The 14,784-nt window shown below is 30.9% G+C and overlaps 1 protein-coding gene across 1 annotated transcript in view; it reads left to right on the forward strand.

Moving 5' to 3' along the window:
• Positions 1 to 13,263, forward strand: part of LOC125863677 (uncharacterized) — a 26,738-nt gene extending 13,475 nt beyond the window's left edge. The window contains exon 2 of the mRNA XM_049543714.1: positions 13,138 to 13,263. Within this exon, the coding sequence (XP_049399671.1) occupies positions 13,138 to 13,263 (126 nt within the window). The remainder of the gene's footprint in view (positions 1 to 13,137) is intronic.
• The last annotated feature ends 1,521 nt before the right edge of the window (positions 13,264 to 14,784 follow it).

Genomic DNA, 14,784 nt, shown 5'->3' on the forward strand with positions numbered 1-14,784 from the left:
GAGATGCCGTCCGTCGCTTTTTAAAAAAATTAATTAATAAAATAAAATAAATTTAAACGACGGACAGCGTGGTTATGGTTTAATTTGTAAATAATTATTTTTAATAAAAAGCGACGGACTAAGAGATGCAGTCCGTCGCTTTTTGTAAAATAATTTTAAAAATTATTATTTTAATTAAAAAGCGACGGACGGCATCTCTTAGTCCGTCGCTTTTTAGGAGCGACGCTGTCCGTCGCTTTTTCTTCCGTCGTTTTTTAGCAGTTTTTTAGTAGTGCATCATGGAGAGAGAATAAAAAATAGTGCATTTTTCACAATAAGTCATCATACGATTAGTTTTTCCCTTTGAACCTGGTTATATGATCTCTAGTTATAGGATCTCTAGTCCCCATGTTGGGTTTCTTCATAAAGGACTCAAAGATCTATGGGCTTCAATCCCACTGCCCTCGATGTGCTCCAGACCTTTTCTCTCGTTATGGCCTTAGTAAGAGGATTTGCAAGATTATCACAAGATTTGACATAATCAACATTAATGATACCATTTGTCGAATACGATCTTACATTATTGTGTTTCCTCCTTATAGGTCTGGATTTACCGTTGTAATGACAGTTTTTAACTCTACAATCGCAGCGGTGCTATCACAATGAATTAAAATAGGATGAATTGATTTTTCAAAAGAAGGTATTTGAAATAATAAATCTCTTAACCAATTCGCTTCCTCACTAGATGAAGCTAAATCAATTAGTTCAGCCTCCATGGTAGAGTTAGCAATTATGGTTTTCTTTTTTGATTTCCAACAAATAGCACCACCACCTAAAGTAAAGACATAACCAGTGGTAGAACAGGAATCACCTGATAAAGTGTTCCAATCTGCATAAAAAATCCTTCAAGTACAACAGGATATTTTTTATAGAACAAACTGTTGGGATATATACTATTAACCACGTGTTTAGATATAGTATTTATTATAGAATAAATATTTATTTATTTTAATAGATCATATATTCGTTTATGGTGCTTGTTTACTTATATAGTAGATGATTTAGTGTATAGAGTTTAAGCTTATACATAGAGGATTAAATCATCGGTTCTTATAAGTATAAAGTTTTTTTGTTCACAATCTAAGATGGAAATTGGACATGCCATCGGTACGATTGTAGCACAAAATTATTTGTAGTTTATCTTGATTATGGGAATGATATAGTTCCAACTTCTTGTGCTAGTGCATTTTGTATGTATTGAATGGGACCAAGTAGAGATAGTTGCTTTAGACTGACTGACAAAAGCAATTCTCTAAACTATTAAATGTACTTATATTCTTAATCCTGATATAACTATTATGATCTGTATATGTTAATCATCGTTTTGATTTATTAAAAGGTGAGATTTTAAGATGGGTCAATATTCTTGGTAGGTTGGATGATGATAATATATATTAGTGAAATAATAAGTTAGTTGATGGAATCCATGTTTCGATATAAAGATTGATGATATGCATTTTTGAGAAGCTTAAAAGGTTTCATCGTGTCAAACCTTGCAAGTGGATTTAAGAATCCGACACATGAAATAAGTTAAGCAATGCTCTAAAGGAAATTGATCATTGAATTAATGTAATGACCCTCCAGGTCATTTTTAAATTAAAGAATTCATTTCATCGTTTAGAGCGTTCCTGTAGCGACCCCAAGTCATTTATGACTTGCTGGCACTGACTGTTCGGTCGCCTGGTCGTTCGTTTGGGTTNTAATTATTTGGAATTATTTTCATAATAGGAAGCCTCGGTAATTAATTCTGTGGTACCTCCCGTGCCTATATTTATCTAGAACTCAGAATTTATTGTAAATGGGAAAAGGAGAAGTATGTGTCTTTCTCTATTCTAAGGAAAGGGAGAAGTATGTGTCTTTCTCTATTCTAAGGAAAGGGAGAAGTATGTATCTTTCTTTGTTCTGAGGCAAGGGAGAAGTATATCACTTTTTCTATTCTAAGGAAAGGAAGAAGGACATGACTTTTTCTTTTCTAAGGAAAGGGAGATGTATATGTCTTTCTATTCTAAGGAAAGACATGGTATTCCTTTTCCTTGGACTAAGAAGAAATATCTATAAATAGGGATCTTCTAACCCTTGAAAAAGATAATTTTTTCCATAATATACTTGTCCACCCAAGTATTGAGAGGGTTCGGAAGTGAACTTGGGATCACTGTAGAAGACCGTAGAACTGTGGTCTAGTTTGTGGACTAGCTTATGAATTTGCTTGAAGTTTCTAGCATGTCGACTAGCTTGTGGATTCACTTGAAGGTATCGTCTCACGCTTCAAGAGGTAATTCTGAAATTAAATTCAGAAAGTTTATATGCCCTTACATGATTGTAGTTGTTCTAGTATAAACAATGTGTTGTCTATTATTCATGTAATTTGTATGATTATGGTATGCTTCCGTTGTGCATATAGTTTTTCAACAATTGGTATCAGAGTCATACTTACATCTTTATAGATAACATAAAATATATGTATGTGCAATTGTATGTATGATTCATGGTTGGTAAATATATTTTTATCCCGAAAAAAGATGAATCAGATGAAACTTTAAGGTTTTTGATTCGTTGACTAAAGTACATACGCTCTTAAATTTTGAGATAATCAAGAGGGCAAAATATGTTGGCGACAATTTTTCACTTTCACGTGGGAATGGACAGCAATAGTAAATATTTGTCCTAATGATTGTTTGAAGTCCTTTATTTTTTAAATTAATGGAACCCAAATTGAAAACTTTTCATCAGTTAAAAGAAAAGTTAAAGTTCAATGGATTTGTTTTATTTAATAAATGAAAGTACGAACTTCTGCACATGTAATTGATTTTTTTTGGCGGCTAGTTGCAATTTTTTTTGGGTTGTTTCTTATTAATCCATCAAATTTGCAAAGCTTGATAAGAAAGGGAATCATAGAGGTTGTTGATGAACAAATTATCATTGAACTGATTGTGAAGTTTTTTTTTCAACTTAATAAATTTTGTTCTTGACTAATTGTTGACTCCAAACCTTGTTAAGTGGTGGTGGTAGTCCCTCTTCAGGTCAATTGAATTTTTTTTTTGTTCAATAACTATTTGAGCATGTTATTCATTACATATATATCAATTTGTATAAATTAAGAATTTTTTGGTTAATAAATAGTTATCACTTAAGCGATTTATTTATTTGAAATCGTTGAAAATTCTTTAGACTTTATACATGTGATAATATATTTTGTAATAGATGAATTGAGAATTATGATTAATAAATAGGATTCACTAAAATGATCTATGTATTTGAGTCATTAGAACATCCTCAATTCACCAAGTATAAATTATTCTAAGTGAATATTAGTGGTAAATATTTATTTACGTAAATATTGATTTACCTTAAAACACTAGTAATGCTTAATTAATTCATGAGAAGAGATATCGAGGTTTTCAGTCAAAAGAGAGAAACATAATATCTTGGATTCTCAAGTGTATTAATTTAGAGAATAATTTATTATAAGAAGGTATTGAGTGCCTCAACCAAAGGAATGACACAACATATGTTTCATGCTCATGAGATAATTATAAAAAAAGAATGAAAATCTGAATCATGTTATTTTAATTTTTAACTATGGTCTAAAATGACTGTTTTTCAAATTTGGTCATATTTTAGGTGGTCATGAATTTTCTGATCTCTGATTGACTTGAAATTTGATGGTTCCATCGAAAATTATTTAGATGGGTTTTAGGTAGTTTGTCAGATTAAAATTTGATCTGAATATGATAAAGTCATATTGTTTTAATTCCTAAAGATACTTAAACCACTTGAATTTGAATTTGGTCATAGCTTTGGAAATATTTTTTATAGACTCCAATTGACCTGAAATTTGGTAAGTTCATTGGTGATGGACTAGTAAGAAATACTCATTGCTATGTGGTTATAGTTTTGAGCCCCTTAAAATGGTTTTTAAGTCACTATTTGGAATTAAAATGTGATAATATAATCCTTTATATCAATTTTATTTATGTTAAATGTGGTACATGATTACACATGATGAGTTAACATGAATTGATATATGATAAGGATATGGATCTGATTATTTTTCTTAAATCGTTTTAATCTGAATTTGATCATAACTTTGGAGATTATTATTATTTTTAAACTCTATTTGATCTGAAATTCAGTAGGTTCATCAAAAACAGTCAAATTAAAAATATTCATAGTTATGAAGTGATTTGGCAATTTGAGGTCGTTTAGATGAAGTTATTTTTTTATATATATTTTTGTATCTTGAAAATTAATTTAAATGAAAATTACTCAACTATGATACAGAGGTGATAGAGTTTTTTCTCTATGGTCTTCATGACTAAATTTTAGTGAAGTATTAAGTTCATCTGTTGGCTTAGACCTTCCTCCATAACAGATGAAATTAATACAAGTCATTAAAGTTTAATCTCTAATTTTGATTATTTGTATTGACACTCCTAAACTGAGTAATATTTGATTGGATCAATGGATCTACGGATAATGATATTCAACATATACTCTCCATCTGAGTTAGCTTTTGTTCTAAATTTGTTGAAGTGAATATATGACACCACATATGTATGTTGCATGAGTAGTCATTTTTTCATCAAAATTTATTGTTCAAGATGCATTGATATCTATGAGGTGTGTTTTTGAATTTTAATATTCAATGTATACATAAACATGCTTTTCTTTTGGAATTTTTGAATTTCGTTCTTTATTCTTAATTCGTGTATCTATTTCACAAAATGATGATATATGATAAGGAATTACTGAGCGGGAACATCTTAAATTCTACTTTGGCCAAACAACGTTTTCAACCAAATTGATCATAGTTTTGGAATTCGAAAAAAAAAAAAACTCTGATTGATCTGGAATTTGGTAGATTCATAAGAACGACCTAGTAAGAAACTATTTTTTTTTGGATCCTTATATGAGTTTTGATCATATTTGATTAAATAGTAGTGAAGTATTAATTTTATGTGTTGGCTTAGACTTCCTCCCTATCGGATGAAATTGATATAAGTCACTATGTATTTAATCGTCTAGTTTTGATAATCTGTATTAACTCTCCTAAACTGAGTAATATAGGATTGGATCAATGTAACTAGAGGATTTTCATTTGACTTAAAATAACAGTAGACTCTCCATTTGAGTTAGGTATGTATGAGTTTATGGAATGAATAATCGATCATTGTACATGTGTATTGCATGAGTAGTTATCCAATCCCATCGATTGGCTATTCGAGATGCATGGATATAAAAGTATAAATGATCCCTAAATTTTGTTATTTAGGATTATTCTAAATATTATGATCTATTTAAAGTATTATATCTCATATTCTCAATAGGCTTTACACACCCACTTAGTACTACTTAAGCTTTTCTTTTGGTAGAGATAAAGATATTAATTCAAAGAATGCATTGTACATGTACCTTATGTTAGAAGGAATTATTTTCAGTTTCTAACTAGATAAGAGATGAGTATTTAATATTTTTGGTTGTAACTCTCCGATCATTGAGTTTGATGAATATTTTATTTCTTGTGGTATATTGATGCGTGATTCTTTTATTAGTATTATTTCTCATGAATTGAATTATATCAATCTGTCTCATAAGGTAAAATATCTTTTAAATTGAATGAAACTTATCTGTACATTAGTGTCTAAGTCATTTATTCTGAATAGAATTTTGAGGTTGGTTAATGGATGAACATAATGGTTCATTGAAAGTGAAGTCACTACCAACATATGTGTCTTGTTTAGAAGGAAAAATGACTAAGAGACCTTTCTTCTTAGAAAGGAAAAAGAGGTAGTGATAAGTTATAATTAATCTATTCTGATTTGTGTAATAAATGAGCATTTGGGCAAGCGGTGAATTTGAGTATTCTGAGTTTTCAACAAGGTTACTCATGATATGGATATATTTTTTGATGTTTTGTCTAAATGTCTTGATAAACTCAAAATATTTAAGGCACATGAAAATAGCATCATGAAAAATATATAAAGTCACTGCAATCTAATTGTAGTGACGTAAACCTCTCTGCAGAGCTCATAAGTCAATTATCTTATAGAATAATTGCATTTCAACTGTCTACACCTGACACTCTATAATAGATTGTTGTAGAAGAGAAAAGAAGTAGACTCTTATGAAGATGATCAGATTAATTATTGATTTATCATTAGTTATTTTGTTTCTTTTGGGATAGGTTCTAATAACTACATATCACATTCTGAATTCAATTTCTTTCAAATCAGTACCTTGAACAACTATAGAACTAGTTGGATTTGACGTAAGTCTAATTTGTGACATGTTCAGATATAGGATTGTTCAGCACATGTGCTGAGTGGGAGAATAAGAAAATTGGGATTAAGAACAGAATGTGTGTGTTAATTAGATATCCTAAAGAATGAAAGAAGGTTTATTATAGTGTCCTAAAGAAAATAAGACAATTGTTAACACAACTGTCTGATTTCTAGAAAAGGATCATTTAGTAAACCATGTCCCAAGAAGTAAACTAGTTTTATAAGAATTGAACAAAGAAATAACATATGAGTCAGTTGTAAATTCAGACACTCAAGAACATCTAACTGGTATGTCAGAATTGACATTCCATTGCATTTACGTAGTGGGAGAAACATTATTAGACATGACAATACTACTACCTCAAGTAGTGAAAGTGATGTTGGACAAATTAAAGAACACTACATGAAAAGTAGTTAATATTTCATTACCAAAAGGTTTTGAGGAAAATATTAAGACTCAAGAACATGAAAATGTGACTATTGTAGTAATACTTAGTCGTAGTGGGAGAATCATAACAAAGATTGATTGATTTTGTATATTTAAGAGGACTCTCATGATAAACCTCTGAAGATCTAATACAAAAACGATAAGTTACGACTCAGCATTACTAGACGAAGTTGCATAAAAAAATAACTTTGTAAAATCCTTATGATAAGAAATATAAATGGAATATTTGTGAAAGTTGTAAATGCATTGTTAATAGTCTAAGTGGGAGATTGTTAGGGCATATACTATTAATCATGTGTTAAAAATAGTATTCTAATAATTTTCAAGATTAAATATCTTAGTGGGAGCTTGTTAGGGTATATACTATTAACCATGCATTTAGATATAGTACATTATAACAATCGTGATGGTTAAAAGTCTAAGTGGGAGATTGTTAGGATTTATACTATTAACCACGTGTTTAGATATAGTATTTATTATAGAATAATTATTTATTTATTTTAATAGATCATATATTCGTTTATGGTGCTTGTTTACTTATATAGTAGATGATTTAGTGTATAGAGTTTAAGCTTATACACAGAGGATTAAATCATCGGTTCTTATAAGTATAAAGTTTTTTTGTTCAAAATCTAAGATGAAAATTGGACATGTCATCGGTACGATTGTAGCACAAGATTATATGTAGTTTATCTTGATTATGGGAATGATATAGTTCCAACTTTCTTGTGCTAGTGCATTTTGTATGTATTGAACGGGACCGAGTAGAGATAGTTTCTTTAGACTGACTAACAAAAGCAATTCTCTAAACTATTAAATGTACTTATATTCTTAATCCTGATATAACTATTATGATCTGTATATGTTAATCATCGTTTTGATTTATTATAAGGTGAGATTCTAATATGGGTCAATATTCTTGGTAGATTGGATGATGATAACATATATTGATGAAATAATAAGTTAGTTGATGGAATCCATGTCTCGATATAGAGATTGATGATATGCCTTTTTAAGAAGCGTAAAAGTTTTCATCGTGTCAAACCTTACAAGTGGGTTTAAGAATCCGACACATGAAATAAGTTAAGCAATGCTCTAAAGAAAATTGATCATTGTATTAAGTTCGTCAGTAATTTAATTTATTGATTAGTACCTGTAATCTTAACATGGGGAATTACATATGTGTCTAATGGAGAATTTCGAAATATAACTAGAGGAGTGCAATTACGAATTTCTAGTGGAATGATTTGTAATTTATTATGGTAAAAATAATTCAAATTAATTATTTGAAATTATTTTCATAATAGGAAGCCTCGGAAATTAATTCTATGGTCCCTACCGTGCCCATATTTATCTAGAACTCAGAATTTATTGTAAAGGGAAAAAGGAGAAGTATGTTTCTTTCTCTATTCTAAGGAAAGGGAGAAGTATGTATCTTTCTATGTTCTAAGGCAAGGGAGAAGTATATCACTTTTTCTATTCTAAGGAAAGGAAGAAGGACATGACTTTTTCTTTTCTAAGGAAAGGGAGATGTACATGTCTTTCTATTCTAAGGAAAGACATGGTATTCCTTTTCCTTGGACTAAGAAGAAATCTCTATAAATAGGGATTCTTCTAACCCTTGAAAAAGATTATTTTTTTTATAAAATACTTGTCCACCCGAGTATTGAGAGGGTTCGGAAGTGAACTTGGGATCACTATAGAAGACTGTAGAACTGTGGTCTAGTTTGTGGACTAGCTTATGAATTTGCATGAAGTTTCTAGCATGCATATAGTTTTCCAACACAAACCACATTTTTTGTTCCAATTAAATATATCATAACTCTTGTTATAGCATGCCAATGTTCATTACCTAGCTTTCTTGTAAATCTGCCAAGTACTCCTACTCCATATGCAATATCAAGCCCAGTGCAATCAGTCACATATCTCAAACTTCAAATTATGCTAGCATATTCCTTTGATTTATCACATCATTTTCACTTTCAACAGGAAATAAGTGAACACTTGAATCAAAAAGAGTTACAACATGCTTGCAATCAAGAAAGTATTTTTTTTTCAAAATTTTCTCAACATAAGGTGACTGGTCAAGGAAATTCCCTCACATGATCTTGTTATTTTTATTCCAAGAATATAATTTGTCTCACCAAAATCTTTCATATCAAATTGGCTTCTAAGAATATTTATAGCTTCATCAATAACATTCATGTTAGAGCCAAAGATGAATAAACCATCAACATATACGAAAATAATCACATGTGAATTATTTCAAGACTTATGATATATGCACTTATGACACTCATTTATTTTAAAATCATTTTCAATCATGCAGGAATCAAAATTTTCATGCCATTGATTTTGTGCCTGTTTCAAGCCTTATAGGGATTTAGTAAGTTTACATACTTTGCTTTCTTGGCCTGCTTCAACAGAATACTTGGGTTGATCCATATAAATTTTCTCATTTAGGTCTCCATTTTAAAAAGAAGTTTTTACATCTATTTGATGAATTTGCGAATAAAAAATTACAATCATTGCAATTAAAAATCTTATGGATGTAATTCTTGTTACCGGTGAAGAAGTATCAAAAATTTCTAGGCCTTCTAGTTGTTTAAAATCTTTTGCAACTAGTCTCGCCTTATATTTATCGATAGATCCATCCAGTTTTAACTTTTTTCTTAAGACCCATTTCCAACCAAGTATTTTACAACCCGGTGGTAAATCAACTTATTTCCAAGTTTCATTAGAAATCAGTAATTCCATTTCATCATTTACAACTTCTTTCCAAAAAATAAAATCATGAGAAGATAATGTTTTTTTCAAAGTGAGTGGTTCATTTCCAACATTAAACACATTAAAATCAGGACCAAAATATTTTTCTACTCTAGCTCTTTTACTTCTTCTTAACTCAAAATCATCAATTTCTTTATTTTTTTTAAAGTAGAAGCAGAAGCACTAGTTAGTGACAAAATATTTTGTTCAATTCTTTTCCCCCACTATTTTTAGAATCAAAAGGGAATTTATTTTTCTGAAAAATAGCATCACCTGATTCAATTATAACATTATCTTCAAGATTAAAAAATTTATAGATTGTACTAGTGGAAGCATAACCAAGAAAAGCACAAGTAGCCACTTTCTTACCCAACTTTGTAATCTTGGGATCCATTAGCCTCACAAAGGCTAGACAACCTCAAACTCTTAAATATCCCAAACTCTTAAATATCCCAAACTTGGCTTGTGACCTTTCCATAATTCAAATGGTGTCAATTTAGACTTTTTATGAGGCACACGATTCAGCACATAACAAGCCGTCAAAATAGCTTCACCCCATAAAGTTAAAGGTGCATGTAACTCAATAAGCATGACATTAGTCAATTCAACCAAAATTCTCTTTTTCTTTTCTACTACACCATTAGAATGAAGAAGAATAAGGAGGAGTATTTTCATGAATTATTAACAATGATCTAACAAAAGAATTAAACTCATTTGACTCATATTCACGGCCTCTATCACTTCTAATTCTTTTTATTTTTCTTTCAAACTGATTTTCAACCTCATGGAGATAAGTTTTAAAATTTCAAAAGCATCACCTTTATTTTTCATTAAGTAAAACATATGTTAACTTTGAAAAATCATCAATGAAAGTGATAAAATGCCTATTACCTCCACCAGTTAAAATTCCTCCGAGTTCACAAATATCAGTATGAACTAGTTCTAACAAATCAGTTTTTCTTTCAACTTGAAAATGAGGTCTTTTAGTGATTTTGACTTTACTACAAGCCTCACACTTTTCAACGTTCCTTTTAGCCATTGGGATCAATCCTAAACTACCCATGATTCCAACATAACAATCATTAATATGACAGAAACGAACATGCCAAAAATTGGTAGAAGAAAGATTATAAGCAGAAGTAAAAACTGTATTCTTTTCAACCTTCATAGCGCTTTCCCACAAAAATACCCTTCTTCACAATTACATATTGATCAGATTAACTAATTTGTTTAAAGTCTGCTTTATTAAGAAGAAATTAGACATCAAATTTTTCCTTATGGAAGGAGTATAGAGGACATCTTTCAAAGTTAATACCCTTCCAGAAGTAAACACAATTCGACATCTCTCGTTCCAAGCACTTGAGTTGTATGAGAATCACCAAGAATGATGGTTTTGGGCTCCTCAAAATGAGTATATTTTTAAAATCAATCTTTGTCATAACAAACATGATGGTTTGCACTAGAATCAATCCACCATCCATCAACATTCTCAACCATGTTTATGTTGGTAATCACCACCACAAAAGGTTATTCGGTAACGATTGCCTGAGGGTTAGGACCACATTTCTGGAATTTCAAAATTGAGCAATAAGCCCACTCTTGCCACAAACAAAGCACGATCCCTTATCTTGAACTTGTTGATTTTGTGCTTGGTTATTTTCTCCATTTTTTTCTTGGGAGGTCTACCATTATTTTTCTTAAATTTTTTCTTCTTAGGCTTCAAAGAAGTATTTTACTGAGTTTCATGAGTAGCATTATTTAAAGTAATTAAATTTACCTTTGTTGTGATGTTGCTCTCTTTTGTTGTAAAAGTGCATCTTGGCCCTTTGCCTCTTCTTCCATACGGATTTTCATTATCAACGTCTCAAGAGAGGTTTTCTTTGGTTTGTGGCGCATTGCATTTTGAAATTCCTTCCAAGAAGGTGGAAGTTTATCTACTATGCAACAAACAATAAGGTTATTTCCAATTTTGACCTCCTCGGACCTTAGCTCTCCAACAATCATTCTAAAGTCTTGAGCTTGGTCTACCACTGATTTGTTGTCCACCATTTGGAAACAAAAAAATCTACCAGCCGCATAATTTTTCGCTCCTGCCTCTTCTGTATCATATTTACTATGCAATAGTTTCCAAATTTTCTTTGCACTAGAGTAAGTTCTATCATAATAAGCATAAAAATTATCAGATAGACAATTGAGAATATAATACTGACACTTACAGGAATCACCATCGTACTTTTCCACTTTCTCTAGATGAGAAATAGTTTCATCATCATTCATAGAGGTGATGTTTACTTTATTAGGATTCCTCTCAGTTAACACATAAGAAACATTGAGAAGACTTAAGTAGAAAAGAACTTTACCGTTTCATCTCTTGAAATTGTTACCATTGAACCGAAATGTCTTGTTAAGGTCTCCCATCTTGACATCCGTGGTTTTTTCAATTGTAGCCATTATGAATTTCCTTAAAATTGTTAGTGAAATTTTTTTACAAAATAACAAAATTACAATTGAAAAATAAAATGTAGAAATAAAAATCTCTTCTGGCTGAGGTGCGGATATCTCGCTCTCTTTAACTCGGAGATTCAAGCCCACTGCAACAAATGTTTTTCACCGGCCCAACAATAGTCCTTCTTGACTTGTTCCCTCAAGGTTACAATAGCCTAATCACAAAATATAATTCAACAACTCTGGCCAAGAGTTGAGTCCAAAGCTCTACAAAAAAAAAACACCTCCCTTCAACAAATAAGAACTCTCTTTTTGACGAACTTTATGCACTCTATATTTTCTTCTGTATAAAACAAATGAACACTACCACTATTTATAGTCGAGGAAGTCTTCCTACCAATTGATAGGAAGATAATGGTGTATTAAATAGAAAATATAAATGGCCTAGGAGTTACATAGGTTACAAGGAATAATAGAGAAGTAATGGTGAAGGACAACAAATGCACTAACGTGCAGATGTTACTACATGACCATTGCCAACGTTCACTGCAAAGTTCCTAAAGCAATATGACATAATGCCTCTGGTCATTAATTGATAATTCAGTAATTAGGCACCAATGGTGTACATTGCAACAAAGCTGCTAGTTATTCCAACAATCAAAAAAGAAATTGTTTAATGTGGCAATTCAAAAAAGTAAAATAATATAATATTAAAATGCCTACACTTACATTTTGTTTATATTTCTTGGGATTGTAATTTAATTTTTTAGAGGGATGAATTTATTTAATGTTGAAATGTTGGGATGAAAATGATATTTTATATAGTTGCATTTTTATCCCCCAAGTTTTTAAAGTGATGAAAAGGTACATGACCCCACAACCCAACCCCACTTTTTCTAACCCTAAACCTAAAAATTAAATAAAATAGAAATTAGGTGGCTATTTCTCAAATTAATCTCATGTAACTTTGTTGTAAACAAACCATCAAACCCCTTGTAACTTGTTCTCTAATTTTGTAGTCGCAAATCTTGTTGTATTTTCAATTTAGGATGGGTTTTCGATTCAGAATGGGAGAGAGCAAAGTTTGGAAGTCGGAAGAGATTCCAAGGCAGCCACAGCAGGAGCTTAATGCACAAGTAATTGCAGACACAATTGCAGGAGCTTAATGCACAAGTAATTGCAGACACAATTGCAGAAGCAGAAGCTGTAATCGCACAGGCAGAAGCTATTATTGCTGAGATAGAAATGGTTGTTACAATGGCGGAGGAAGCACGACCCAAGTAATCCTTTTCTATTAACTAACCAAACAATAATACATTCTGCTTCATTGCTTTCTTTCATTGAAGAAACAACCCTTGTATATCATTGAGGTTACAACAAAGTTTAAAGCTAAAACATGGTGCTTTTGAATTTAAATATATATTTACCAAATATTATCAATTTAAAAAAAAAAGTAAAATCAAACTAACTAGAACTCAGAATTCTATTTCTATATGGTCGATTGAAAAATATAGTAAACCAACTAGGTTGAGGTTGAATCCCATAGAGAGCATACTAGAGTTCTTATATAATTTAATGTTGAGATTCAAATTAGTAACTGTCATTGGAAAATTGAATTTTTTTATGAGAATCTGCTAATTACTTTGACAAGTTGGATTTGTGTCAATAATAAATGTGAACTACGGTTACAATTATTAGATAACACAACTCAAACAAAATTTTACTATCAATTTATTCAGGTGTGTTTATTGTGCAAAACTGACAAATGCTCTTGGGTATCGAGTAAAATTGTCCATTCATCAAAAGTCTCAGATAAACTATCGTCTCTCGAGCTTAAGTTATTAGATGGTGGTTGGCACGTAGCACCAAATCCCTAGTAATGATCATTTTTCCTAATCTTAACTTCTTTTGTCGAACAAATTAGAATAGATCCAAGTTCTTTTTAATGTTGTCGACTATTTAAAGAAACCTTCCATTGCGAAAGGAACTTAATACACAATCATCAGCCCTTCACAAGAAAGATATTTATTGTAAATAATTCATTGTCGTCATCCCTACTCTAAGTTCGATAACCCTAATTATGAGTTTATATACTTATAACTAGCAGTAATAATAACTATAGTAATTTAAACTAATAGATAGCATTAATACAATAGAAAGTAATATGAACCTTTGATTAATGCAACTCTGGCAAGATAATCTTTTTTCATTTAACAATAATCTACTAAAACTAGAAAGTAAAACCTGAAAACTAAGAACAATTAATTCTAATATCTTGTAGTAATTCCAAACCCTTAGAAATACTTCATAACCCTAGATGTGTTTTCAAAAGACATATATATTATAATAGCGTCAAAATCTTAATCTCGATTGGACTCTAAATTGACTGGGTCATACCCATTCCAATAAATAAGGTGCTCAGAAGGCAGGACTCATTGTGAGAGGAACTACCTCACATCGCGGGGTCCATTTCTCAAATCCAGCCTCATTTTGTTGAAAATCTCAACAGATCAATTCATGTACATGCACGGTGTGAGGACTATCTTTAAGTCCTTCTCGCATCTATTCTTGCTTCATCTTAGTCTGGATTATCGCGCTTTGTGTTCCAATCCATCGTATGGGTCTTTTCTTGCTATTTTTGGCCTAAAATCAACCTAATCATATCTATTAACTCATGACAAAATATAATCACTAAACACATGAATATTCACCGTACTACACTCAAAATGTGGCTAAAACATGAGGTAAGCTATGGTGTTTGAATTCGTAATTTCACTCTTGATCACCACCTCACACTTAAAAACC

The sequence above is a fragment of the Solanum stenotomum genome, chromosome 5 (assembly GCF_019186545.1).
Source record: "Solanum stenotomum isolate F172 chromosome 5, ASM1918654v1, whole genome shotgun sequence".
Taxonomy (NCBI): Eukaryota; Viridiplantae; Streptophyta; class Magnoliopsida; order Solanales; family Solanaceae; genus Solanum; species Solanum stenotomum.